The sequence below is a fragment of the Aythya marila genome, assembly GCF_965140915.1.
Source record: "Aythya marila genome assembly, chromosome: 2".
In the NCBI taxonomy this organism is placed as follows: Eukaryota; Metazoa; Chordata; class Aves; order Anseriformes; family Anatidae; genus Aythya; species Aythya marila.
Genome location: NC_139043.1, coordinates 119,313,089 through 119,340,778, shown reverse-complemented (window position 1 = coordinate 119,340,778; position 27,690 = coordinate 119,313,089). Strand labels below are relative to the sequence as shown.

The window sequence follows — 27,690 nt, the reverse complement described above, 5'->3', positions numbered from 1 at the left end:
TAATATAAATACATGCAACTTCATTTGGTGCACAGTGGTACCAGTTTGTGTCGGGTTAGAAACACTGTTTGATTTTTATCTGAAACGCAGGAGCTTACTTGTTCTGGAAAGAATACAGGAGGTAGTTCAGAAGATGAATTTAGTTGTAAGATGCATTCTCACATCTTCAGTGGAAAGAAATTGAGTTAGGGATTTAAATGTGCTGGTGTGCAAGTGAAAAGTTGTTTATTTATTTATTTAATTAGTTTTTTACTCCAGGGAATAGCACCCAAAAAAAATGTAATGGTAGGCAACTGCATCTTTACATATCTGTATGTGCTGTTTTCCAATTCCCCAAGTTTACTTCTAAAATTATTACTGGTATTACTTGTCAACAGTAGACTAGTTTAACTGCAATTTGTATTTACAAACTAATATACTCGAATGGTATAATACGCTAGCTTTTGAAATATTGCTGATATAGGATTTTTGATAAATCCCATTTTACATTGGCATGTAAATTGCAGTGGTTGTGATAGCATAGTATTTGTTGGGATATATTCAAAGGGAGACATATTACATTTTTGGGGGGATATTTTACTCTTCCTTTTTTATCCCTCTTCTGTATGTTCAAATTTAAAATATGTCTTCACTGAAAGGGTTGTGAGGCATTGGAACAGGCTGCCCAGGGAAGTGGTGGAGTCACCATCCTTGGAAGTCTTCAAAAGACGTTTAGATGTAGAGCTTAGGGATATGGTTTAGTGGAGGGCTGTTAGCGTTAGGTTGGAGGTTGGACTCGATGACCTTGAGGTCTCTTCCAACCTAGAAAATTCTGTGAAATTCTGTGAAATTCTATGTTTTTTTCCCTTTTGTCTTGTACCCTTGATACTTTCATAACCCTGCATTAGCCCAACTTGCTGAAATCCATTATGTGTAGAGTAGTTTTCACTTCACAACTTTGACCCTTCCTTGTTCCCTGCATTCCCTGGCTCCCCTTTTCCATTGTACCTGTCCTTGATATTAAAAAGGGGATTAAAAAAAAAATGCATTTGTAAAGGAAATCTGGGCCACCTCGCAAGGTAAATGAAGTGCCATATGCTCAAGAAAGAGTACATAAATTATTGTGTAGATAATATTTGAAACTACGTTTCCCACCTTCTATGGCAACTTTGTGTATATTCATTATGATAACTCCTAGAAATTAGAGCTTTCTTAAAAGTCTAATACAAAGTTGCATTTTTTAGCTGTTAAGATGATTAATTTTGTTTTAGTGTAAGTTGTGTTTTGGTTGGTCCTTTAATATAGATTTCCCCTTATTTTTTCAGATACTTAAAGCTTCAAAAGAAAGTCCCTACATCAGGAGGACCAGCCCTAACCATACGCTACAAAGGGGAGAGCAGATGGTTGTAATAGATCTTACGATATAATTACTGAGCAGTTCAGGGTTTGGGGAGCAAACACTAAGATATTGTAAATGGGTTGTAGCCAACTGTCATTTTAGTAAGCTTTTTTTTAACACTTGGATGTTTAATTTACATTCTTGTCTGATTTTATTTTTTTTTTGTGGGGGGTCAAGTTTAGTGAATTCATTAGTTTTATTTTTCTTCTGTGTTCATGACAGAGTTAAGACTTTGAACTACATTTCATATGTGCTGTTCAAACAATTGTTAATATTCTATTTATAAAGTAGCAGCAAGTACATTTTTTCAGATTTTAATATATATCTTTTGTTGTGGATTCATACAGTGTGTACAGAGCAGTTTGATGAAGCATAATATTATGAATTTTTAAATGTTTTATAACTGCTGGTATAGCATACAGACTAAACGCATTTTATTGGAAACACTAATCAGGCACACTATGCTGTGAAGTTTTTGACTTGTATCTCTTTGCACTGACATTATGTCAACAGATACACTACATGATTTTCAGGTGATTGAAAATAGTCTAACAATATACAAACTGTGTATGTTTAATTCACAGTAGTAAAAGGGCAGATTACTAAATTACATATTTTTTTCAGAAATCTTTAGTGGGTGCATTAAAACTTTTTATTTATGTACATTTGGTTTTGAAGCAATATTTTCTAGAAACTACACAATAGCCCAGCAGGGAGTCAGTGTAAATTGAAACAAAGCAGAATCACCAGAATCAGGTTGATTTCAGGAAAATTATCATACTTATCCTAGCAATATAATGATTTTTAAAGCTGGATTTAGGAAACTGTATTCAGTGAACTACTAAAAAAAAAAAGTTAAATTTGCATAAATACTGAATTTGTAAATCTAAATAAATAAATTCAACCTTAGGAAAATTAGGGTATAAAAATTTAAACCTACAATTGTAAATGCTCTTGTAAACGGTACACAACTGAGTGATTTAGAATTTTAATTCTAGAGGTGTACTCTTTACCTGTTCCATGCTGCTGTTCCACAATTACAAAGACACACTTTATTCTTTGGCATTTTGCATGTGCTCCTTTTTGGCTCAGGAATAATTGCTGTGTTTTTTTTTTAAAAAAAAAAAAAAAAAAAAAAGCTAAGTCTAATGTGAGAGCTTGGAAAAAACAAATGTTTAAAATCAATTTGTAACGCTAACAGCAGTTGCCTTTTGGTTGACAGGGAGATTTTAAACTTCTGTAACACGTGAACTGAAGTCAGGTTTTCAGTTGGGTTTTCAGTTGCTTACAGTTCTAGATAAAGGGACATCATATACTCTGACTTCTTTTGTTTGGGACTTCAGTAAGACTCCACATAAATGAGTGGTACATATGATTAATAAACATAGAAGATGTTAAAAGTGGCCTCTTTAGACTTTCAAGAAAGCAATAATACTCTTAGACTGTGATGTGGTTTGGGATGGGATATACTCATAAATTTACCTGTGATTGTGAATTGCAGAGCAATAATTTTTACAAAGCCATATTTTGTGATGAAGCTTGGGAATAATTGTAGAACGGTGAATGGAGGACTTTTTATATAACAGTGGCAGCCTACTTGTAGACTAACAGGACTGTGAGAGTATATTATGCTGTGATCAAATTCCAAGTATTTTGTAACTGGGTATGTGATTTTTATGTGCTTCATGTTTACAAAAATATGCCAGGCTGGGCAAGGTCAAGAGGACTATTAAAGAAAATATGTATATTTCATCTGTTTTAATGTTTGGCTGCAATAAAACACAGAAGAATATCTATGTCTTTCTAGTGTCATTATTTTTTCCAAAGTGCGGTATACTAACTATGTGGGATAAATATTTGCCTCAGATACTAACTAATCTTATTAATTTCCAAGTTAATTATTTGAATTTTTAAAAATATAATTGAAAATAATTGAAAGTAAAATTTACAAAGAGGAGGAAATCTAGTAAGCAGAAGTAATTTTTATTTTAGGTGGTAATATGTGATAGGAATGTGCATTACTCTAAATTGTCTTTTATTATTGTGTTGTGTGTCTTTTGGAATATTAGCAACTAGGCAACTAATTTGGTCTCAGTTTTGCTCACTACATGTAATTTATATTTGTAACTTAAAATGGATGAGAAATTACTGTGACATCCTAGATGTATCTTGCCTTTGTTAAAGACACCTACTTTTCACAGAAGCTATTCTATTTTATGGTCCATAATCTAAATTAAAAGTCTAAGAAATGTGTTGTGTTTATTCAGTTCTGTGCTTCAAAAGAAGCTTCCCTGAATTTTTAAGACCTCAAATAGTTTTGTATTTTCATATTGAAATACACTTGAATATAGAACTGTAATTATTAAAAAATAAAAAAATAAAATAAGTCCCCAACATAATATCTTCATATTTTCCACATTGCTACATTCCTCCTTGTCATATCTCAATGAATGTATAAAATCTTGGATCCAGTTGTTTTTTTGGAAATCACAAGAAGAAATACCAATAAGGAAAGCAAAACTTGAATAAAAGCAGGATACTGAAATACCATTTTAATATTGAAAATTTACTACAATTTTAAGTGACTTTTCATGTTCTCAGTAATAGAAAATGTATCGTATCATAATCCAGATATTTCTAAGTGAAGAAAATTGTTAAGATTGGCTTTTGGAAAGATATTGAAAATTTTCTTTTATTTACTGAATGTCATTATGTAGTTTCTAGTGCTTGAAAAATTACGTATGTGTAAATACCACTATATTATACAGTTAGTTATTCTGTTGATTGGGTTACATGTAATTTCTATGAGATATGAAATAGATTTTGGCTGTGACTTGGGTTATTGTTTCACATTCATTCACAAAAATCTAGGCTTACTGCAATGTGAAAAATAAATCGATTCTATATAGTAGAAACTTTCTTGGGAATACCTGGCACATGTTACACTATGATAGCAGCTCTAATCTAGAGAGGCTGTTTAAAACAGCGTTGTCTGTATATTTTATCTAGATCTGTTTTGATCAAAACAGAGAATTTGAGTTAAGGATGAGAGTGACTTGGAGAGCTACCAATAAATTTTCAGTTTGGGCTATGACTCGTTTAAGTTGATAACTAAATAGTCTGGAAAGTAACTATTATATCCCTGTCTTTGAGATGAAGCACATTTTTAAATCTTTATCAGAAATGGAGTAATTGAAATGATTTGCACCATCAAAGTAAGGCAGAGATCAATGTGGAGAGAACAAAGCAATATGCGTTGTAGCTGATGCTGAAGCAAATTCTTAGTTCAGCATGGTAAGAACTGAGGAAAACAAGATCTTCAGAACTAACAAGTTCAAGTTGTATTTAATTTCAAAAGCAGCTACTTAGAAGGAGAATCTGGAGTACAAAAAGATGAATGGAGAGGCTGTATTGAAACCGATGGCAGTTAATTTAGCAGAATATATACTGGAAGAAATCTAGGAGAATTTGGAGAAATGATCCTGATGCATAAATATAGACAGCAATATATAATGTGCGAGCTTCAGTAATAAAGTGGTCCAGAAATGGGAGACAGGAGTAAGTTTTAGAGTGATAAACTCATACCTTGTTCTTGCTGTGATATAACAGAAGTTGCAGAAATAATGGAAATGTCAGAGATGGGCAGGAGAGAGTCACTGAGTGACCCAGGAAACTGGGTGGTTAAGTAGCATGATCTATCATGGTTTATTATCCTGTAATGTGTTTATGCTACTTGTTTTGAGTTTATAAAATAATAGCAATATGAATACCATTCTCTCTAATCTGGAGCTGTGTTATTGCTCTTTTTAAAAAACAATATTTCTGATGCCATACTGACAGATGGATACATCTCATTCCTTGCTGTGTGTGTAAAAAAAAAAACAAAACATTTTTTTAGCAAGTCCTGAACAATGCTTTCATTACTATCCTATTAGAGTAATAATATCCTCCCAATTATTTCATAGTATGTAACTCACTTTTTTTTCATTTTCTTTCAATTTAATTGACTATCTGGATTTCATGATGTAATTGAAGAGGCGAATGACTTTCAAAGTCACCCTATTTAATTTCTTGTATCAAATGAAGTTAATCCTCATTATGCCTTGTGCTGAATGTAAAATTAAGGTGTACTGTATGCACATCCAGGAGCAGCAGTTGTCTGCCTGTAGTAAAGAGGTGGACAGGAATTTCCTTGAAGACAGGAGGAAGAAATAAAAAGCTAACTCTTTTTTAAGTATTATAGAGTATATTAGGATTAAAACGTGGTAGGAGTACAGTCAAAGAAGAAAAGAAAAACTTGTTTCTGAATGTACCTTCTAGATGCGTGATTTTGATACAAGTATTTGTATGTTTTTTGCTACAGTAGTGCTTAGTTAACATTTGCTCGCGCATTCAGCTGTTCACAAAACATTTGGTTTATTTTAAATGTTAAAAAGTAAGTCAAGAATTTCCAAGTGCTGAAGTCATTTCTGAATAAGGCTTACATTCCCGATTTGTATGAATGTTTTTTACTTTTTAATCAAATGTGTGTGTATATATATATATATATATATACATATATATATATATAAAGATAGTATTTCCATATTCCAAGGAGTTTTTAATTAATGAACTACTTTTTTTTTATTTTTTTTTTTTTTTACAAAATAGCTTGTATTGCAGTGTGTTTCACTTAAATTTTCCAACTAGCTAAAGGGGAAAGTTTATGTGACAGAAATAATTATGCAATGTGTGAAGCATCTGCAGAGAAAGACCTTCTATGTAACCATAGTTCAGACAGTAAACTATGCTTGCTTTTAAAATAAAATTAAAGAAGAAACAAGTCCAGTTAGCACAATCATATTTTGAGTCTAAACTGTAATTTTTTTTTAACTTTCTTATCCTAAACTGTTAACATAAATTCACTTCAATGGAATTATATTTTTAATATTCTAGGAAAAGGTGAAAAAGAGACTGAACAAGACAAAACAGAAAAAGGTAAGTAAATCTAAAAGTAACATTCTACACTTCTGGAATTTGTGTTTTCTGGGAGAACTGATTTAAATTAGGTTAAATAGTAGTGAAACTTAAATAGTAAATGTGCAGTGTGCAACTGTTTTTGTAAATAGTCAAAAACTTGACAGTAAATCATTCCTCTCTTACACAGTTGCAGGCTGCTGTTAAAAACTTCAGCTGTTTCAGAACTAAAAGGCTTCAATGTCGTGCTCCCTGTGTGATGTTTCAGGGGTCGTAGCGTCACCACACAGTTCGGACATCTCGAGGATCTCAGGGTGAGAGGCAGCTGGGGCTGTCAGAACGTGTAAGCCCTGTGAGCTGCCCTCAGCTGGGAGCAGGATAGCAAGGCTTGTGCAGCACCTGGCGAACCTCATGTGGCCTGAGGGGAGTAGAGGCAACCTGTGGATAACAACACTTAATAGCTCCAGTGTATTGGAATGTAACTTGAGTTTTACCTGTGTTACTGGTTGATAAATTGTAGGTCTAAACAGATGCAGCTGTGGTGTTAGGGAAGTTATATCCATCCTCACTCACAAAACACTGTCTGGGAGAACTTGTAGGTGCTTTATAAAAACAGCAGGTAGCACTGAAATCAATCTGCTTCAGTGATACCCAGTATGGGTTAGGTAAGAACATCCAGAGGCAAGTTTGGTGGAAAAGTGAGTGGTGCTGAGTACTGAGAGTCTTGTCTTCCTACATTGACGTTGGTGTTGGCCCTGTGCATTCCCTATCACTGCTTTGCAGAGCCTGTGTCATTCAGATCAAGTTTTGTATCTCTCCCTTGCTGTATCATTGCAACTGATCACAGATAAAAACCTCAGCATCTGTGTATGCGTCCTTTTCACTCGGGAAGGCCTAGTGCCTGCTGTAGGTAGCTCCTCTTTTACTTCTAGGGGGAGGTAAAGGGTGTCAGTGACTGCTGGTGTCCTTTTTCATCCTCCTCTTGCTCCTTTTCATCCTCCCCTTGCTCCGACTGCTCTTGGCTTGGACTGGCGCACGCTTCGTTGGGTTAGAAACCGGCTGGATAGCCGGGCCCAAAGAGTCACGGTGAATGGAGTCAAATCCAGTTAGAGGCCGGTCACTAGTGGTGTTCCCCAGGGCTCGGTGCTGGGGCCGGTCCTCTTTAATATCTTCATCAATGATCTGGATGAGGGCATCGAGTGCACCCTCAGTAAGTTCGCAGATGACACCAAGTTAGGTGCGTGCATCAATCTGCTAGAGGGTAGGAAGGCTCTGCAGGAGGATCTGCATGAAGTTCAACAAGGCCAAGTGCCAAGTCCTGCACCTGGGGCACAATAACCCCAAGCAGAGCTACATGCTGGGAGAGGAATGGTTGGAAAGCTGCCTGGCAGAGAAGGACCTGGGAGTGATGGTTGATAGTCGGCTGTATATGAGTCAGCAGTGTGGCCAAGAAGGCCAACAGCATCCTGGCTTGCATCAGAAGCAGTGTGGCCAGCAGGTCTAGGGAAGTGATTATCCCTCTGTACTCGGCTCTGGTGAGGCTGCACCTCGAGTACTGTGTTCAGTTTTGGGCCCCTTGCTACAAGAAGGACATCGAGGTGCTTGAGTGAGTCCAGAGAAGGGCGACGAAGCTGGTGAGAGGTCTGGAGAACAAGTCCTATGAGGAGCGGTTGAGGGAGCTGGGTTTGTTCAGCCTGGAGAAAAGGAGGCTCAGGAGTGACCTTATTGCTCTCTACAGGTACCTTAAAGGAGGCTGTAGCGAGGTGGGGGTTGGTCTGTTCTCCCACATGCCTGGTGACAGGATGAGGGGGAATGGGCTAAAGTTGTGCCAGGGGAGTTTTAGGTTGGACGTTAGGAAGAACTTCTTTACCGAAAGGGTTGTGAGGCATTGGAATGGGCTGCCCAGGGAAGTGGTGGAGTCACCATCCCTGGAGGTCTTTAAAAGACGTTTAGATGTAGAGCTTAGGGATATGGTTTAGTGGGGACTGTTAGTGTTAGGTCAGAGGTTGGACTTGATGATCTTGAGGTCTCTTCCAACCTAGAAATTCTGTGATTCTTTTTCATTCTTCTTTCTCACTTTTTCTCAGTGTCCATTATATTTGTGTACTTAGGAATACTACTTCTGTGTTCTTTTGATGGTGTGTTTTGTGTATTTGTGTTTTAAATACAGACTTCTGGCAAGCCATATAAACATTATATTGAAATATTAAATATGCTGAATGCAAGCATTGCATTTGAAAAAGAAACATACCATCAGCTGGTTTATTTGTGAAGCCATGCTGTTATATCCCCATTTCCAATTACAGAAGGCTAGGTTTGGTGGCAGGACATACCTTACCACAATTGATAGTAGGAAAAAAAAAAAAAAAATTGTGCTAGCTTCATTGAGCTGCTTGAACAGTAGAATAATTAGACAAGTAATAGCTGTCCCTTATGAGTGAGAAGCATTCACAAGTAAAAAATATTTTTTTTTGGGGGGGAGGGGGGAGCGGGGACATTATAATTTTTAGTTTGCTTGTTTGCTTTCTTAATAGGAGTAAGAACAGAACAGGTATCAAATTTAATCACATTTGCATTGTTTAAACACACTTGTAAAAGTTGTTGAAATACAGTGGTTCCTCTACAGACACAACAGCTTGAAAGACAGGTAGCAACTTTTTAAATAGATTTTTCTCACTTAGTACCCTTTAGAGCAGACAAAACCAAGATATCTTTTTGCTATTGGTCTGTTAGGACTTTAGTTTGTTATCTATCTGCCAAAGTAGATTTTCTGAAGGCAAGCAACATTACACATCCAAGGAAAAAGTTTGGTTCTGCACTACTGAATTGCAGAAACATGAATATGGTGTAGTTACTTAATATCTTTTAAAAATGTATATTGTGAGAGCTGATACTTTTACGTAAGTATGTCTGACAAGAAAGAAAAATCCATTATCCAGAATAAGGAATTCATACTTATTTGTTGCTATCTTAGAGATAAATGTTTGTTTTTTCTAGGCTTTCTTCCAGCAGAACATAATAGATATTTAAAATCAACTTTGCCTTCTAATTTCTGTGTTAACTGAAGCTCCTCTGGAAACTCCTCTAAAGAAACAAGCAGCCAGCCAAACCAAAACTCATATGTAGTGTACTATTACTTTCAGTTATCTCTGTTATGTACATAAGAATATCATCAGACTTTATATTTTGTCAAGGAATTGAAAGGGCTGGTGCATCTGAAAAATAATTCTTTAAAACATTTCACAGGTAGTACAACTCAGGGCATATATACCATATCTTACCATATCTTATGATATCTTATCTCAGGGCACATATACCAAATATACCATATCTTTCCATGTGATGTCTTTTTAGTTGTATTTGATCACATAGGCTGGCAAAAATTAAAAATTAAGAAGGAGCTTCAATGTTCTGCTTTGGCTTGTATTGGCATGTATTGATAACATGGATATCAAAACTGGAACAGTTGTTTACTGTGGTGAATCTGTTTCTTTCATACACTGAACATCAGTATATGTAATTATAAATATAATTTTCACTTTTCAAAACTAATGAAACATAAAAGTGAAAATAAATGCCATCTGGTTGGAGCACCAAGCTGTGTTACATCAGGGACAGAGCATACATAAACGAGGCTTAAGACAATGTCATTCCACAAGCAGCCCTGCAAGTGTCATTCTGATACCAAGGTTAATAGTCCGTTCAGTTTACTCTAGGTTAAACCTTTTGAACAGGATAAGTAGGATTCCACTGATACCAGTAGAAATCTCACCTGTATGACTTGTAGGGTATAAGGAGCTATTCTTCTTGCTAAATGTAGGTTTTTGCTGTAGAGTAAGATGAATTATACCATAAACTCCATTAACAACCTTAGCCATAGCTTCACTGGCTGTACATTTAATACACACATTTAACTCACCTCCAGCATGGTCACTTCAGGCTAGGTAAGCTGAGTTCCATACGAGCAAGCTCTGTTTTTAAGGGAGATCTATTTATTTACCTAGATATTTAATTATAGTCTACATTAAATATAAGCTGTTGGCAGGATGTTGCATTTGATAGAAATGCAGTTCTCAAAGTCCAAAAGTGCTGCAAACACTATGTTGAACTAAATTTATAAGACACTAGAATATGAGTGTGTACTTTTGTATGGAAAATCAATAACAAATAAATAAAGTCTGGTCTTGTCAAAGGGATGCTTGATTCTAGCCTGTGAATGAAGCCAAAAGACTTTATGGTGAAAGGAAGAAGAGAATAGTGAAAACACATGCCAAAAATAAAATTATCATTCTGCAATTGTTCCTTATGATCAACATTAAGTAACCGACAGTAATTTCAGACAGAAGACCCTGTAGAATACTTTTTACTGCAAGGGATATTGTTCTGGAATAACTGCAGCTAAAGATTTATTATAGTCATTAGATTTCATGGCTTTATTAGTCCCTAAAATGCCTCATTTTTTTTAATGGTCTGATTGCTTCCCCAGATAAGTTGATTACAGAGGTTTTTCCTGTTCTACTAGCACAGTTTAGAGAGATCTTTTAACTATTGTAGTGCTACTGTCTTTAAATTGTTGAGATGCATTTACTGGGTTTTATACCTTCCAAGTTTTCCTTTATAGAAGCCCATAAAAGAAGGGGATTGCTTTTGCTATCTGTAACTCACCTAATGAGCTTCCCAAGCAACTGAGCAATGGCAGAAGTTTTTCATCATCATCAAATTCTCATTCCAGTGCCCACTGAGAGACAGCACAACTGCAAAACTAATTTGTCTAATGACATGGGACAAACATGAGGAAGGAAGACAACTGTGTAAGCAAATTTTGAATTTTAGGTAAAAGCAATGGGCCTACTAATATAGGTATATTTTTCAGCCCATAACTGAAACTTCGTAACTCGGACTGGGAAGATAGGAATATCTGGGGGGAGAGGACGGTTATTAGTAAAACAGAATGTCACAAAAATCATCGAAAAACTTCGGCAGGGCGTGACATCAGCAGGGTGTGATGATTAATCATTTCCTTGTAAAATGCCCATTCACGAGTTGCCAGTAGAGTTATTACAAAATATATGTTACAGCAGGGATAGGAGTTTGTTTAGGAAAGAAAACCTTACCACCTCTGGAAATTGCTTTCTTAGATTTTGAAAATTTAAGATTGTGAACTGCTATAAGTAGCCTTTGCTACAAATGACTGTGTGACTGCATCATGTGGAGAGGTTTTAATTTCAGATTATATTTAGCATTGGCATCCCCCACATATCTGCTTTTGTCAATCTGGGAAAGAAATAAGTAGCTATCATTATACAGTTATAACTATACAGGTTGTAATTTTTTTATTTAAAAGTTGTAAGTAAAGCTTAGCCACTTGTGTAGGTAAAACATACCATCTATGCAGCAGGACTATTCTGGTGCAGTTTTCAATTGCAAAACTGGGGACAGTGTGCCCTCAAAGTGGGAGTGAAAACCATCATTTATCTTGAGTCTTTAGGCCTTAAGAAGGTATTTAACTACAAGCAGAGTCCTAGCTGCTTTCTGTTTTGTGTGCCAACAGTAGCAGATGCAACATGGAGGAAGCCACTGGGAATTCCCCTTGAACGTTACAATGACAATAGTAAAATAATAAATCCAATGACAGCAACTGAAATCCACTTGACGGGGTTTGTTAAATAGGAAGCAGAGTCTATCTGTCGTCGTATTTGCTACCTACATCCCCGGAGAAATTGTGACTTTGTCTCACTATTTCTAAGGAACTAGAAATTTAATTAGAAGACATGTTTAAGAAGAAATGTTAGTAAGGACACTCTTACTCACAGAGAAAGCTACTCTCTCTCTCCATTGACTGAATCCTACAGCATCCATTTCCAAATGTCAGGGCAAGACAGTTTAGCCTATGTGGAAGACTCCCTTTTTCTCCCATATCTAAGTTACAACAACCAAGGTGTCAGTAACCTTTTCCAGTGTTCAGGATAGGTCCCAGGCACCAAGCTTCAGTGAAGCAGATAAGCCTGCCCTACCACTTTAACCCTTTCCCTAGGCTCTGAACAAAAGAAAGCAAGCAGTGAAAGGGAATTAGTGCTGAGAGCAAAAGATGGAAGAAGGGAAAGGGGCAGCAATAATGAATGGAATAGAGTGAGCTAGTCTCAGGTGAGATTTCTTCCCAGCCACTGTTTTACATCAGCTAACAAGCTCACTACTACTGTTTGTAGTGTTCTGTTCCTTGACACATCTATCTTTTTATAATTATCTAATTTTATTCTGAAATATCTCATCCTGACCTTTTTTTAGAAGGTACAAGGGTGAGAGATGATTTAAGTATTTGAATGTAGCATGCTGTTTTTTTTAAAGTAGAGATAACCACTAATTATTCCGGGACTTTTAATAGCAGCATGATATTATCTCCCACTTACTTGCAGTATCTTTTCTCAGGATCAAAACTCAGATCATGCTCAGAATAAGTCAGTAAGGTCAGAACAATTCATGTTACATGTTATGCTAGAAGTAAGTCATCCTTTAAATGATCTTTTCAGAAAACAACTAGTTGAAGTCTTTATAGTGTGGGCAGTTAGAATTCCACTTAAAAGGAACTTGCTCTGTTAAAATGCCACATGCACAGTATACCTTCAGGATTTAAAAAGAAAAAAAAAAAGTTATATTAAATATGAAAGGTGATGATGATAATTTTCAATATTTTTGTCCAATTCTGGCAAATAAAGTATCAATTGTTTTGAGATGTCAGGCTGATCTCTAACCAATCAGGTCAGCAGTGTTCACTTTTTTAGGAGAACGAGGGTTTCCTTAGCGCAACTAATTGCTTTGTTATTCAGGCAAAAGTGTGAAATGGAAAGCTGACTTACCTTCCTCTTTGTGGAGCCTAGAAAGGATTCATTTAATCCATTACAAAAGTATTTATTTCTGATATATTTCTACCAGTTTTATATTTCTTTGGACATAGGGCCAGATGTAATCTTTTTTTTTTTTTGTCATGTACTAGTCATCACTTTTCCCATATGTTATTCCATGTTACTTCCTGTAATTATATTGGTTTGTATGCACTTACCATGCTGACATAATTAAAATACCTGGCATTTTATGCCAATTTCAAACCTTGTGTTCTGCTCAGTTATACAGAACCATGCACTCATTTAAAGACGTCTGTCTAGAAATTCTAGAAAAGCTTCATTCTTTGATTGCTGTTTCTTCAGGAAAAACTTTGGATTAAATATTGTAAAGGAATAAGAAATTATACTTCCATTGCAAGTCTGTATATTGGGTTTACGTGGCAAGATTTTGGTAGTGGGGGGCTGCAGAAGTGGCCTTTGTGAGAGGAGTCCAGACGCTGCCCCGTGTTAGATATGTGCTCCAGGCACGTGGCAGCAGTTCCCCTGTGGTCTGTGGAGAGGCCCCTGCAGCCCATGGGTCCCACATGGAGCAGATCTCCATGCTGTAGCCCATGGAGGAGCCCCCGGTGGAGCAGGTGGATGTGACCTGGAGGAGGCTGCAGCCCATGGAGAGCCCCTGCAGGAGTAGGCCCAGGGCCGCAGCCCCCATTCCCCTGCACTGGTTGGGAGGAGGAGGTGGAAAAGGGTGCTTGGGGGGAAGATGTTTTTGGTTTGCTTTTAGTTTCTCACTTCTCTGTCTTGTTAGCAATAGGTAATAAATTACATTAATCTCCCTATGCTGAGTCTGTTTCACCTGTGATGATATTTGTTGAGCAATCTTCCTGTCCTTATCTCAACCCTTGAAACCTTTCCATCCTATTTTCTCCCCCTTTCCCTTGGAGGAGGGGGACTGAGAGCAGTCACTGTGGAGCTCAGCTGAGTAGATCCACTACATTCTGTGAATAAAATCAAAGTTGCAAAATGGTATGTCTGATGCTATTTGTCTGGACAATTGCGGAAGAGGAAAAGATTAATCTGCTTCAGATGAAGGCTTACAGAACTTGATATTTTTAATGTTATTGCTTTTTGTTTTGTTTTTCCCAGAGACAGTTAATAATAGCACCTGTAATTGAGATTGCTTTCCATCACAAGGCACTGTTCTTAATCATTAAAAGCTTTTCTGAAGTTTTATTATTGAGATGCAGTTTTCCATCCAGAAAACTCATTTTGGAAATGCCTTTCTAAAAATTAATTTTGGAAAATTTCAAGGAAACGATTCAGTAGCCTAACAAGACGATTTTTTTTCATCAAAAGATCAAAGTTTCTTTGATCTTTTTTTCTGATTGTTTAAATGAAAAAAAGTATACTGCAGAAGGTGTATGTTTTCTTTCCCCAAGAGTGTTTAGTATTAACTAAAAGTACTAGTTCAAATATACACATGCCATCAATGAAGATACGTTTGATTTTGGTCACTAAATTTCATTATCCTAGTCCATTTGCTGCTACACCTACACCCGTCTCAAAGTGAAGGACATATTCCAGTCCAGGTATTTAGACCTGAGCAGGTTTTCCTGTGATACTATTCCTTCTGAGCATTGAAGCTTTCTGTGAGGTCAGGTATTTAAATGAATGAATGAATCATTTCCTGATTCTTTCATTGTTCACACTACTGACTTCCAAAGTGTGGAGAACAGATAGGATGGGCTTCAGTTCCAAATTAGGACACACGTGTACAGATGGTGGCTAAACTGTGTTATATGTAATGGTCATCTACATGTATGCAGTCAGTGGAGCCTTCAGCTAACTACATAGTAGGTATTTACATTATGCTGAACTCGTTTTTCAGGCTCTATTAACTATAATGACAAGGTTTTTACAGGTTCTACTACACAGAGAAACCTAAATTTAGTTGCCTAAACTTGAAGCTGTCACTGCGTTGGTGACATCATCAAGTAATAACTAAAGGAATGAAGTTTTAGCGAGAGTACAAAGAGTTATGCCATCAGGTACTGCTGCGGAGCTTGTATTGCTTCTTGCTCAGGATGTAAATTATAGATATAATCACAGTGCTGTAATACGTGTAGAAACAGGTGAAGTGTTTCTTGCAAAGGGTCACTTGTGTTCTAGTAGCACCTTTTGGTGTGGGGCACATGCAACATTATGTGACAGGAGAGAGGCTTTGTCACTTACATACATCGTTCCTTGGGTCATTCTTCTGGCTCCTTATAGCCTTAATAATTTTTCTGAAGTATGCAGCTGAGACAGAACAACAGTAGGTTGGTTGGTCGGTAACAGCAATCTGAGGCAACAGAGTTTAGGGGAAAAGACACTTGAAGAGCATGAGCAACGTGTTCTTGCTTGCACAAATGTAAAAAGTTGCTCCCTGCCTTTACCCTAGATGACTAAACAAAGTATCTTTGAACAATTCTTTGAAAGTAAGTGATTTGATCTCCTTTAATCATTTAGTTACCTTTTCTTTATTTTTCTCTTGCTGACTTGTGGTCTTAGAGAAGTGCATTATTTTTTGTCCTGGTTTTAGTTAGGACAGAGTTAATTTTCTTCCTAGTAGCTAGCTGGTAGAATGTTTTGGCTTAGGATGAGAAGAGTGTTTCTGTGTCCTTTGTAGAAAAAGGCTGCAACTGCTTTTGCTGATGACAAAGAGCCATTCAATTTAAAACATAAGCCATATCATATATTTTTAGCTTTCATATGCCAAAATCGGTACATAAAATAGCTATTTCTTTATCATTCGTTTGATAACATTGTAAATTATTATGTTTATCACTTCCAAAATATTTTCCATCTAATTTTTGTTTGTTTTTTTTTTGTTTTGTTTTGTTTTGCTTCTTTCCCTTGCCTTAATACAGAAGGGAAATAATCAGATTGCTTGTCATCACTGGCCATAGTTTATTCTCTATTAGGAAGAATTCATTGTGATTTCTTGTGAGGCTTCTTCCTGTCTTGCTGGTTTAACAGTGGAAACTCCTTTCTCTGAGGGAGACCTGAGCAATCGTATGACAGCAATCCTAGGTAGAAAGTGTATCCTTGCATCCAAGGCCATTACTGAAAATCCTCGGTATTATTCTTGCAAGACCATAGTATGATATATAAAAGAATTATTACCACTTCATTGCTCAAACAAATTTGGACTATCAATCACCCTAGCAGTTGTGTGATTGTGGGTTTCTTCATATATATGGTGAAATGTGTAAGTCATGGGGAAAATAACTACTTTTTTTTTTTCCTATGAAAACAGATAAGTTTATTTCTTTGTAACAATGGATTTAATATATTGGGTCACATCTGCTAAAAGTTTATTACATTAGAAGGAGGCGATGTATAATTTATTAAAATACCCCTGTAGGGAGATAGCAGGCTATCTGTTTAATATAGAGGAATGCTTGATGGTTATACTGAAAGCTCCCAGGTGAATCCTTTAACATAGGAGTAGAATGGGTAGATGAAAATATTTGCTTGTTATATAATGTTTGTTGTGTTATACTAGTGCCTAGCAGCTGAATAATATTTATGTTAACAGCTCCATTCCAGCTTTTCACATTGATCTCCTGCTGGTTTAGAGTCGATGTAAAATTGTACTGAAAATGGGAAAATAATGCTTCTTGGTAATGGAGGGTGACAAAAAGATTCTTCCAATGTGTCACTAAAATCGGACATTAGGGGAAAGATGTCTTACTTCTGTTGCAAGAGACTTGTAAGAGTTTACACTCACTTTGTCTCATCTCCTTGTAAACTGAGGCATTGTGGAAATAACTGTCCTACAGGCAGTTAGTTTCTCAGTGAGTGGGAGAGCTTCTTTCCATTGCCTCACAGGAACCTCACTTTTACCATGTTTATGTTTGAGAAAGACCAAATGACTGTGTGTCTTTCCATGAATGCTGAAAGTTAAAAAGCTGACAAACAGCTGTCCTCTCTTACTGAATGCACAATTTCTGTGCAATGGTCTAGTTTTAGATAAAAGATTTTGATTCATGCCATGGGAATTGGCTTTTTAATGTTGTTTTGCATTATTTCTTGTATGTACAGCCTCATACTTAGAGAACAGGAACTGAATGTTTGGTTGTGATGTCCAGCTGGAAGCTCCCTAGACTGTATAGTCAGGGGAACTGGCATGTCTCAGTTTTCCTGCTAACAACAGATCGCAGTTTCACTTGGGTTGGTTGAGTTCAAAGATGCTAAAAAGCCCTTAGGGAGGCTTGCTTTTATTGGCTTTTGGGGCTGGTACTCCCAGGTTCACTCACAGATACTTTTGAGAAAGCCACGCAATAAGCAATGGTTGAATGAGCAATAGTTTCTCATTTCAGTAAAATGAGGTGGAACGTTTTTAGATATTTTTTTTTCTGGCCTAATGATATCATCAGCAACTTCTGATCATACCTGTTAGTCACTCTGTGCTCAAGGTCCTGGGGTGGAAGAATCCTTGTTCTCATGATGAGAGCTGCTTCTGTGAGTTCTGGGGGAATCAAGGGGTATGAGTACTTGAAACAAAATAATGTCATGCTCCTTAGTTGTTGTTATCTTTAGCTGCATGAAAATGCAATAAATCCATCACTTTTCTTTCAAGTGGTTAATATTAAAGTAAGAAATAGCAGCCACAGTCTAAAATGCATTTCTACTACATTGTGGAATGAACAGAAGACATGAAAATCATCTGTATTATCTCAATTGATAGTACTATACTAAACAACAGTGCATTTCATTCAGTGTTCATCTATGTTCACTAGCACAGAGTTCTTATATACACATTTCAGTGTGCATTTGGAAGGTACTTTCCAGAAACTTTGTTTGGAAAAAGAAAAAGAGTAAAGTAAAATCTCTCCAGTCAATTTGATTCCATAATAACTGCATTCCTTAAGTACATTATTCTGTGCCTTAGTAGAAATGCTCAATTTCAAAGTCTTTGAGTACAATGAAATGCTGAAGTGTTTAGGGGAGGAAAATAAGTGCTTTAAAGCATACTATTTGATGGTTTATTCTGAAAAAGGAGTAAATTCCTGTACTTCATTTTTTCTTTCTTACCTTCTTGGTAGCTAATGCCTTGTAAATTTACAGTCGCTTCTATTATAACAAGGATCAACAAGGGTAAAACAATGCTAATGCAGTGCTGCTTTAGCACCTTTCCTTTATAGATCCTAAAACATTTTATCTTTAAAGCTTCATACAAACTTTGTGGGTAAATGAAATTCAGTAGGATTACTTCAATATTGCTTTTTTTTTTTTTTCATCTGCCTCTGAAAAGCAGAAGTATCTGAACTATTGTGCAGCGTTGGTATGCACAAATATAGAGGTAATGCAAGAAAAACTCTTTCAATGCAAAATTGTAACTTACCTGCAAACTGAGCTCAGTGCTGAGCATGACAGTGAAAGTCTTACATAAAAAGAACCAAAGGTGGTCATCACAGTTTTTTTTGAAGTCATACAGAAGCAGTTCAGCCTCGTGAGTCTCTCTAATGCTTAGAATGGGCTAGTATTGGTTTAGCATTAACGAAAGCCTTAATCTTTGTCCGAGTTTTTTTGTGTAGATGAAACGATTTGTCTGTTTAAAGCTCAGCGTAGGATCAGTCTTGTAGAGGAAGTGTCATTTACTGAATCATGAGCACAGCTTCCAGCAGCATGTGGCTGTTCTTCTCATCCCTGAGCAGTGCACCTGAAGATGTAGGAAGAAGAATAAAACATGTCTAGTTATAATACTTTGTAGTGAATGTCCAAAATACTTGCATTACAGCAGTTTTGTGATGTTAATTTGTATGGTGTTTGGTTTCAGTTTCACATGTACCAGTTATGACATTCCCTGTTTAAACTCTTACGAAGATAATAAATTACATCTTTTCATGCAATTAATAACACTTTTCAGAGAGGAGAAAAAAGCATAATTTAAACAGAAATACGTGCTACTAATTACAAATATTCAAAAACTAGTAGTTACTTGTGTTAGAGAATACTTCCCTTGTGTCAGGAAAAAAAATATTTTTAATGAAGTACAAAAGCAAAGTTTCACTATAGCAAATGGGAAGAAAAGTGGTTATCTGCTGTCATATCCTTTATAGGTATACCTACATTTTTCTTACATCTAGTATACTTTAATGCAACCAACCAGACATTAAGTGCGAGCTTTGCTGAAGTAAATAGCCGCTTAAATTGACACGATTTACTTCAATTTGCTTCAAATGCAATTTACTTTACACAATTTTCTTCAGGATTGGTTTGCCACATACTGCTATGGTTCTGCTAATGTGGAATAGCTTGATGAGCTATGGAAAACTGATCATTTGAAGAGGTCTTGATCAACCATTTCAGCGTTGAACTAGTTTTCAGCAGTAGGTTGGACTGCTTGACTTTTTGTGTTGCTTCTGTCCTGAGTAATTCTGATTTCTGTCAACTATTTTAATTGCTTTAATTGTTTTAGTTGCAGTAATAGATAAATATATATATATATATATATATATGCAAAACTTAAGAAATGATTATCATGTTATTTTTTGTAACACCATACAAATGTGGAAAAATAACATAGTTCTCTCTGTTCTTCCATGTCGAACAACCATTTGGAAAAAATCTTGACTGTATAAGATGACAAATACTTATTCAAAAACTTGGCTGCAAAGTTATTCAGTCTGAATGACTGATGATTACTTTTTCATACAGGATTTTGTGATTGTAATAAGTAAGAAATCAATTTCTTTTCAGTGTGTTTTGAAACTGCCTCATTTGAAGACATGCACTTTTTCCAGTACTAATCTCTAGTTAAAGCTACTCCAAATAATTGCTGTGAAATACGAAAGAAGTAATGAACTGTGTATTTTTAAATTTCTTCTAGCTAAAAAGAAAAAGAAGCCAAAGCTCTTGAACAAGTTTGATAAGACCATTAAAGCTGAACTAGACGCTGCAGAAAAATTACGTAAGAAAGTAAGTTTTGAATGTTTTATTCAGGCTGTAAATAGTGAATATAAATTAATAAAAGTTAGCTTAGAAAAATGGAGAATTACTTTTAGATTACTTTTTGTGAAATTAACTTTTAAAAATTAAGTGTTTAGTGCATGTTTGTGCTCCACGTTTAACTTCTGTTGGATAGTTTTCTTTTTTAAATTGTATTTGTCTATTCATGTGTTTGCACTCACTTCTTTGATTATATGAATTCAACAAAAGTGATTAAATTAATCATGTGGAACAGGGCTAGATCTGTCCTATTGCCTTCCATTTCAGTACTGAACTGTACTATTATCAGAGTACTTAGATAACATAAGCATGTTAATATGGATCTTTCAGTATGAATTCATGTGCTTCATGAGTATTAGGTGAAATCTTTGTATGTGTTGTTTCTGCTGGAGTTCCCACATGCATCCTAGCAGTGTCTCTGCTGCCGTACAGAAGCATAGAGCATGAAGCAGATGTTCCTGCTTCTCACCAATGGCAGTAAGACCTTAACATTAGTCAATCGATTTTGGTAGTTTTAAATTTTATAACTTGACAATGAAAAATAAAAAAAGTAAAACGTGGAGAACAACTACAGGCCTTAGTTCTATCCTGAATTTGAGATGACGGAACAATGAGAAACTCCACTTATAGCACAGTACATTTAAAAAAAAAAAAAAAAAAAAAAGGCATCTTAATCACTGCAGATGTAAGATGATTCTTGATTTTTCAGAAGACTGACTGCAGATTTTGATTTGCTTTGCCATCCATGCAGCCCCTGTGGGGCTGTAACTCTATGGTGGGGCTACTATTCAGAGGGAACTAGCCTCAGGCTGCTTCCGCTGCTGCTCTTCACTGAGAACCTTGTTTACATGTTGGAATACGAAAATGAAAAGCATTTACATGCTTATTGTTACTTAGACAATTAGTTGACCAAAGACATGACAGAAAATTCTGGTGAGCCTATGGTATCAGTCAGCTGAGTGTTTTCCTGTCTTTGCCTCATGGTGAGATGCAAACAATCACGCTTTGTCTTGTATGTAGCAGGATACATTTAATAACAAATCAGATGTATGTACTATTTGAAGATAGCAGGACAGTTGTGTATAATAATCCACTCATATGTATAAAGCTGTAAGATTTGGATGCGGCAGCAAGATCCAATGCCAAATTTTGCCGGCAGTTGCTCTTTAACAGTGCAGCTGGTTCTTCTCAACTTCCATCGTTGCTTGCTAGTCAGCACCATTCGTGAGAATGGTTGCAGACTTTGTGTGGGACAGGGAAGAGATACAGAGCATATGTGAAGTCCTGAGGGACATACTTGCTCAAAACATTCAGCGGAAACATCCATACACTATAGATGGATCTATCCCATTTCCCATAGAACCACAGTTACAAAACAGCTGGTCATATGAGGTATGCAAAGATGAAATTTCTACCTATGTATAAAACTTTCTTTTTATTCTGTATGTTAAATTCAATTTGGATTCTGTTATTATCCCTATAATTTTTATGTTTTAGTATAGATAATTATTGTCTTCTCAACATCCTTTGCAGTCAGCAAAGTGAGTAAAGCAAAACAAAAATTACTAGCTTTGACCATGGTAACTGAATATTATTGCTTTGGAAGTAATGGCAGTGATTTGTTTTAAACAAGGCAATCCCAACAAAAATGTGAGTGAAAACTGTTGATCCTTAGTCTTTATTTGTTTATTTATTTATTTATTTCATTTGGAGAAACTAATTTGTTATTAGGCTATGCATCCTACAACATTTTAATTAAATATAAATGCTGATAAAACTCTCTACCTTCCAGGGAAAAATTGAAGAAGCTCTAAAGGCCTTTGAAGCACTGGTGAATCAATATCCAGAAAGTCCTCGAGCAAGATATGGAAAAGCACAGGTACATAAATAAAGAAATTATAAGCCATAAATGTTTTAAAAACAAGCAAACATTAACTTTTTTTAACAATAGAGCTCTAGACCCCAGGCTTTGTTTATAATTTCATGGACATTTCCTAAGGAAAAAAAAATTACATGATCAGTCAAATTGCATCTGTTTCAGTACTCTGTCCTTCCCCAGTTCCTTCAGAAAGTTTTGTTTAACTTTAATGGGAAGTATAATCAATAACACAAAAATAAGATACATTCTATAAATGTCATGATAACTGGTGAATGGTAAGAGATAAATACCAGCTAATGCCCCACTGCAGGAACAACAGGAACAACAGGCATAACTTTGTTGTCAACAGTCCAAACAGCTCTGGACTAAGTGCTGCTTTTTCATTAATGGGAATAGTGAAGGGGATTTGAAGTTATTATAGAGCATGTTAAAGGATATATAAAGGATAAAGAACAGAAGTTTGTAGGCAAGGAGGCTAAATTAGCTTTTTCTTGTGGAGGAAGTTCTGTTTCATGTTCTGCCATCGTATGTGTCCCCCTCGCCTCAAACAACATCTTAAAAACAAAATAACAGCAAAAACAAAAAACATTATAAAATAAGCTCTGTATTCATAGTATATTTTTTTGAGCCACTCTGGGATGGATGTCTTATTGGAGAATAATCATATTTTCATAAATAGCAGGATAATCCCAATGGAATACATGTAATAAAAGACTGCTTGAACACGTTAATCAAGATGAGCTAAGTGAAACCCTCACAGTTGAAGGGAATTGTGCTGTTACACAATTAATGAGGCACTCGAACTTCAGTCACAACCAGTTTTCATTTGGTTAATAATAATCAAGCTAAAACCAAGCCACAATAATCCAAAGAAACTGTTACACAAGCACTTGATACACAGTAGACCAAATACTTAAATACTCTATGAGGGATCTGCTAAGCTATTTACCTGTTTAGTAGGAGACAATTTAAGTTTGTACATGTGTGGCAGCTTCATCCTGATGGCTAGCTAATCTCCACCACAATGCTCTCTCACTCCACCTCCTCAAATGAACAGGGAGAGAAAACATGATGAAAAAGGGCTCATGAGTTGAAGTAATGTCAGGGAGATCGCACACTAAGTACCATCACAGGCTAAACAGACTCAGCATAGGGAGATGAATATAGTTTGTTGCCTATTGCTAACAGGCTAGAACAGTGAGAAACTAAAAGTAAGCTAAAGGTACCTTGCCCCCACCCACCCTCTTCGACATCCTCTGCCTGAGCAGCACCTGGGAATGGGGCTGCGGTCAGTCCCTGACGGTGTGTGTCTGCCTCGCCTTCATGGTACCTCTCTGTCCCTGCTCCACGTGTGGTCCCTCCCACGGGATGCCCACCTTCCCAAACTCAGCCTGTGGGGGCTGCCCACAGGCAGCAGCTCTTCAAGAACTACTCCAAATTTGGGTCTGTAACATGGGGTCCAACCTTCAGAAACAGATTGCCCCAGCATGGGTTCCTCAAAGGCAGCAGCTCCTGCCACATCCACCTGCTCCACCGGGGGCTCCTCCACGGGCTGCAGCGTGGAGATCTGCTCCATGTGGGACCCATGGGCTGCAGGGGGACAGCCTGCTCCACCAGGGGCCTCTCCACAGGCTGCAGGGGAACTGCTGCTGCCTGCCTGGAGCACCTCCTGCCCTCCTGCTGCACTGACCTTGGGGGCTGCAGGGCTGCTCCTCACTCTGTCAATTGCTGTTGTTCAGTGATTTTTTTTTTCCCTTTACTTAGATTTGCCCTCCCAGAGGCCCAGCCAGCATTGCTCCCTGGCTCAGCTCTGGCCAGTGGCAGGTACCTTTTGGAGCCGTCTGGGGCTGGCTCTGATCTGAAATGGGACAGCTGCTGGGCGCTGCTCACAGAGGCCACCCCTGCAGCCCCCCTGCTACCAAAACCTTGCCACACAAACTCAATACAATATGTAATGGACTTAACTCTGTTTTTACTTTTATTAGTTTATATTTTTATGACTCATTATATCTAAGAGAATATATTTTCAGTCTCTTTACTGAAAGTCTTTTTACTGACTACTTGTATTGACATGACCAATGTCAATCTTTATGAATTCAGTATGTGTAAGATGAAGCTGTTCGACAAGAATGAGAAAATTATGGGCTTCACTGACAGATGGATTATTCTTAGGATTTACATCGTAACAGTGTTACTTTTAAATGGGTATTTATACTGATGCAACACATCAAATTTCTCTCTCATTACTACCTAAAGGTATAACTGCAGCGAAGTATAACAGTAAAGTCCAGGAATTTACCACTTGTATGTACTTCCCCTTTCCTGTGAACCATGAGCCAATGTTATATGCTAATTTTATTGATTCTAATTATAATAAGGCACGAGGATTCATTTTTCTCCATGTTTTAATAACTGTAAAAGGCAACTGTTTTTCCCCCAAAACTGCAAAGGATTGCATAATTAGAAGTGTTCTTCAAAACTTTGAGTAGTTTCTAATTTGATTTCTGGACCTACACTTAGGCCAGATGGAAAATATTCTGCAGAAATAGTTAATATCTTTAGGGCTGAAAAGAACAATAGATAGATCTTAAGTCTCTTAGTGATTTACAACATCTATAGTGGTGAATTTAATCAGATTTTACAGTGACAATTTTTGCCTCTTCCTTATTTATCTTTTACTATTCTTTACCCTGCAATTCTCTCTCAAAAAAAAAAAAAAAGGAAAATCAAATTTCCTACTGAATATACATCAGAAAAATAAGTAACCTCAAAAAAAAAAAAAAAAAAGGAAGAGTTTATCTGTGAAACCAACTGATCAACTGTTGGCTGTGTAACAATATTGTTTAATATTGTTCATATTCAGTTTCAAAATAGCTTGAGGGGAATAAAAAAGTAGTGGATGAAGTTCAAAAAGATTCCAGATATTACCTACTTATTAGACTTAATGCAGTTGAAGTTGTTTAAATAATGTGATTGATACAACAATGAATTGACAAGTAAGAATTTCTATTCTTTTTCTATTTACAGTTTGAGATATAGTCTCATTTTTTTCAATTGTGGAAACAAATTATAAAAATGACATTCCACAGGTGAAATCAGTAGTAGCTCTATTTGACATCACTGAAGCTGTAATTTCACAGTAGAAATCTGATATATCTTCTGGCCTGCTCCTGAACTTGATAAACAAATTTAAGTTCTGAAAGAGTTATGTGGTAGATATTATATCAACATATGCAAGAGTAAAGCCAATTCCTAGTTGTTTGTTCTAAGAAAAAGTGTAAATGACTTTATGTAAGAATGTATGAGAAAGCTTGTTGGTGTGTTTTTCTGTGTACTGCTGTCAGCACAAGACTTAGTATAGAAATAATCTGTAGGCAGCAAATTACATTTCTTCCATATAATTGAAACAGATTGCTTCATTTATTTTCAAAAGCAGAAATTGTGACTTCTGCAAATATTAACCAAAAATGAGTGTGAATGTAAACACAAGGCATGATGCTGTATGTTTTAGGTGCAAATTTTCTTATGCTTTTAATCAGTTTGCAGGAAACAAGAATCAGCAGTGCTTCTAATTTACTTTATCACAAAGCTCAACCAAATGAGTTTTCCATTGTTATGTCAAAAGTTGTATAGATTAAATAGAATTTTAAAATGATTACCATAACCTAACAATTGCATAGTTTGTGTTTAAAGTTAAATTATTCTAAAAACAAGAGATTATTATATGTTCTAATAATAGTTTTGTGATTCTCTCTAGTCTGAAGACGACTTAGCTGAGAAAATGAGAAGTAATGAGATACTGCAAAAAGCCATCAACACCTATGATGAGGTGGTTAGTCTGCCAAATGTCCCTTCAGATCTGATAAAACTGAGCCTGAAACGAGAAGCTGACAGGCAGCAATTTCTTGGTAAGATATGAGGATGGTGTAAAAATTGTGGAAGTTCTGTGAGCAAGACTTTCAGAAGATCACTAAGGACTTAAAAGTGCTAATTCCATTAAACTTTCAGTAGTTGTGTTTCTAATCTCCTAAATGTTTATGAAAAATCTTTAAAAATTTGCTAGTGTACAGCTTGTATGACAGCAGTGTCTGTAGACAGCAGTGCGCTAGTTGTCATGTAAACCTATGATGGGAGATGGTTAAATATATATATATATATATATATATATATATATATATCTTGACAGAGAAAGAAGGAAATGTTCTTTTTCTACTGAAGCAGAGGAAAATCACAGGGAAATTGATGACATACACAAAGTGAACATACCCAGGATAAACTTACAGTAACCATAGAGAAAAACAGAATTAAATTGAGGGATAATGTTTTAATTTATGAGGTTTTCCTTCTGTTGACAGTTTAGGAAACCTTCCCACGTCTCATATTTACATTGCAGTTTCCTGTAAAGAAAAATAGGAAAACTTGGTCCTGGTGATCACACAAGTGTTTTATCACAATATCACTGATAAAAGCTCCAAAATACAAACCTTTCAATGAATTTGTGTCAGAGACAAAGGAATGAATGTCCAGCATGACATCTTGAATGCCACTTTCTAATGTTTTTGAGTGTGTTTGTTTTGAATGTCCAGCCATAGATTGAAAAGCCACATTTTAAGAAGTGGTTAATACCCAGTAAAAATGAGCTAGATTTGAGGTGTGTTTGTCAGGGAGTGAAAATCTGAAGTTGGAACTCTAAAAATGAGGTAATGAAATATAATGAATCCATCTGAAACTTTAGATCTCAGTTCTGTGATGTGCAAGAAGTGCTGATCAGAACATAAAGCACAGCAGATTTCAGCAGGAGAAGAGTTCTGTTCCTATGTACTGCCTTTTAATATTGACTTAGATTGATTTTGTTGTTCAGTAATACCTCATCTGGGAAGCTGATGAATCATGTATTTAATTTTAAACATGTAAATCATGATTAATTTCAGTGTAATTGTCACTTATCATTTTTAAAATGTGTTTAATTACTTAAGTTAATTAAGACTAAGTTTGTTTTGATATGTTTACCTGGTTTTGTTGAGCACTTTGACATCTACATATGAAAGAGCAGCCAAAGCTTAAATAATGTTGTTACAGCTACACTGTGAACTGTTCTCCACTAGAGGCTACCATAACACTGCAGGATACACATTCTGAGTGGTTATGTACAGTATTCCTTGTATGACTACACCCCATGTGACAGCCAAGCAGATGAATATATTCCTATCTGCATAAGTCTTTTCTCAAGTTCTGCCTTGTGATCTCTTGTGAAAATGAAACACCTGGCACTGGTTTATGTTTTTCTAGATGTTGTGCATCTTACTACTGTTACTCATAACCATAGCTGTAATGAAGTCTTGTTCAATTAAATTAGGTCGCATGAGAAGTTCCCTGGTTACTCTACAGAAATTAGTTCATCTGTTTCCCAGTGATACGTCATTCAAGAATGACCTTGGTGTTGGTTACCTCTTGATAGGAGACAACAGCAATGCCAAGAAAGTTTATGAAGAGGTGAGCTTCCATTTTAGCAGAGGAAAAAAATGATTTACATTCATACGTTTCTTTTAAAGGTTGCCTGCTTTTAACTTCTTTAGTTGTGAAACATTTTACAGGAACTACAGGAACACCATCTTTATCCATGTGAATAAAGTGTTTGAGTACTC

At 36.2% G+C, this 27,690-nt stretch overlaps 1 protein-coding gene across 11 annotated transcripts in view; it reads left to right on the top strand.

The window, feature by feature from the left end:
* Nucleotides 1–27,690, top strand: part of ASPH (aspartate beta-hydroxylase) — a 117,962-nt gene that overhangs the window by 56,069 nt on the left and 34,203 nt on the right. For 8 of the 11 annotated variants that reach the window (XM_082752671.1, XM_082752669.1, XM_082752670.1 and 5 more), the window contains 5 exons: nt 6,314–6,355; nt 20,048–20,136; nt 21,959–22,045; nt 25,803–25,953; nt 27,402–27,538. In XM_082752671.1, the coding sequence (XP_082608797.1) occupies nt 6,314–6,355; nt 20,048–20,136; nt 21,959–22,045; nt 25,803–25,953; nt 27,402–27,538 (506 nt within the window). Of the gene's footprint in view, nt 1–1,304; nt 3,171–6,313; nt 6,356–20,047; nt 20,137–21,958; nt 22,046–25,802; nt 25,954–27,401; nt 27,539–27,690 lie in introns of those variants that run through there. The other 3 variants (XM_082752664.1, XM_082752673.1, XR_014316834.1) reach the window with 2 other exon arrangements.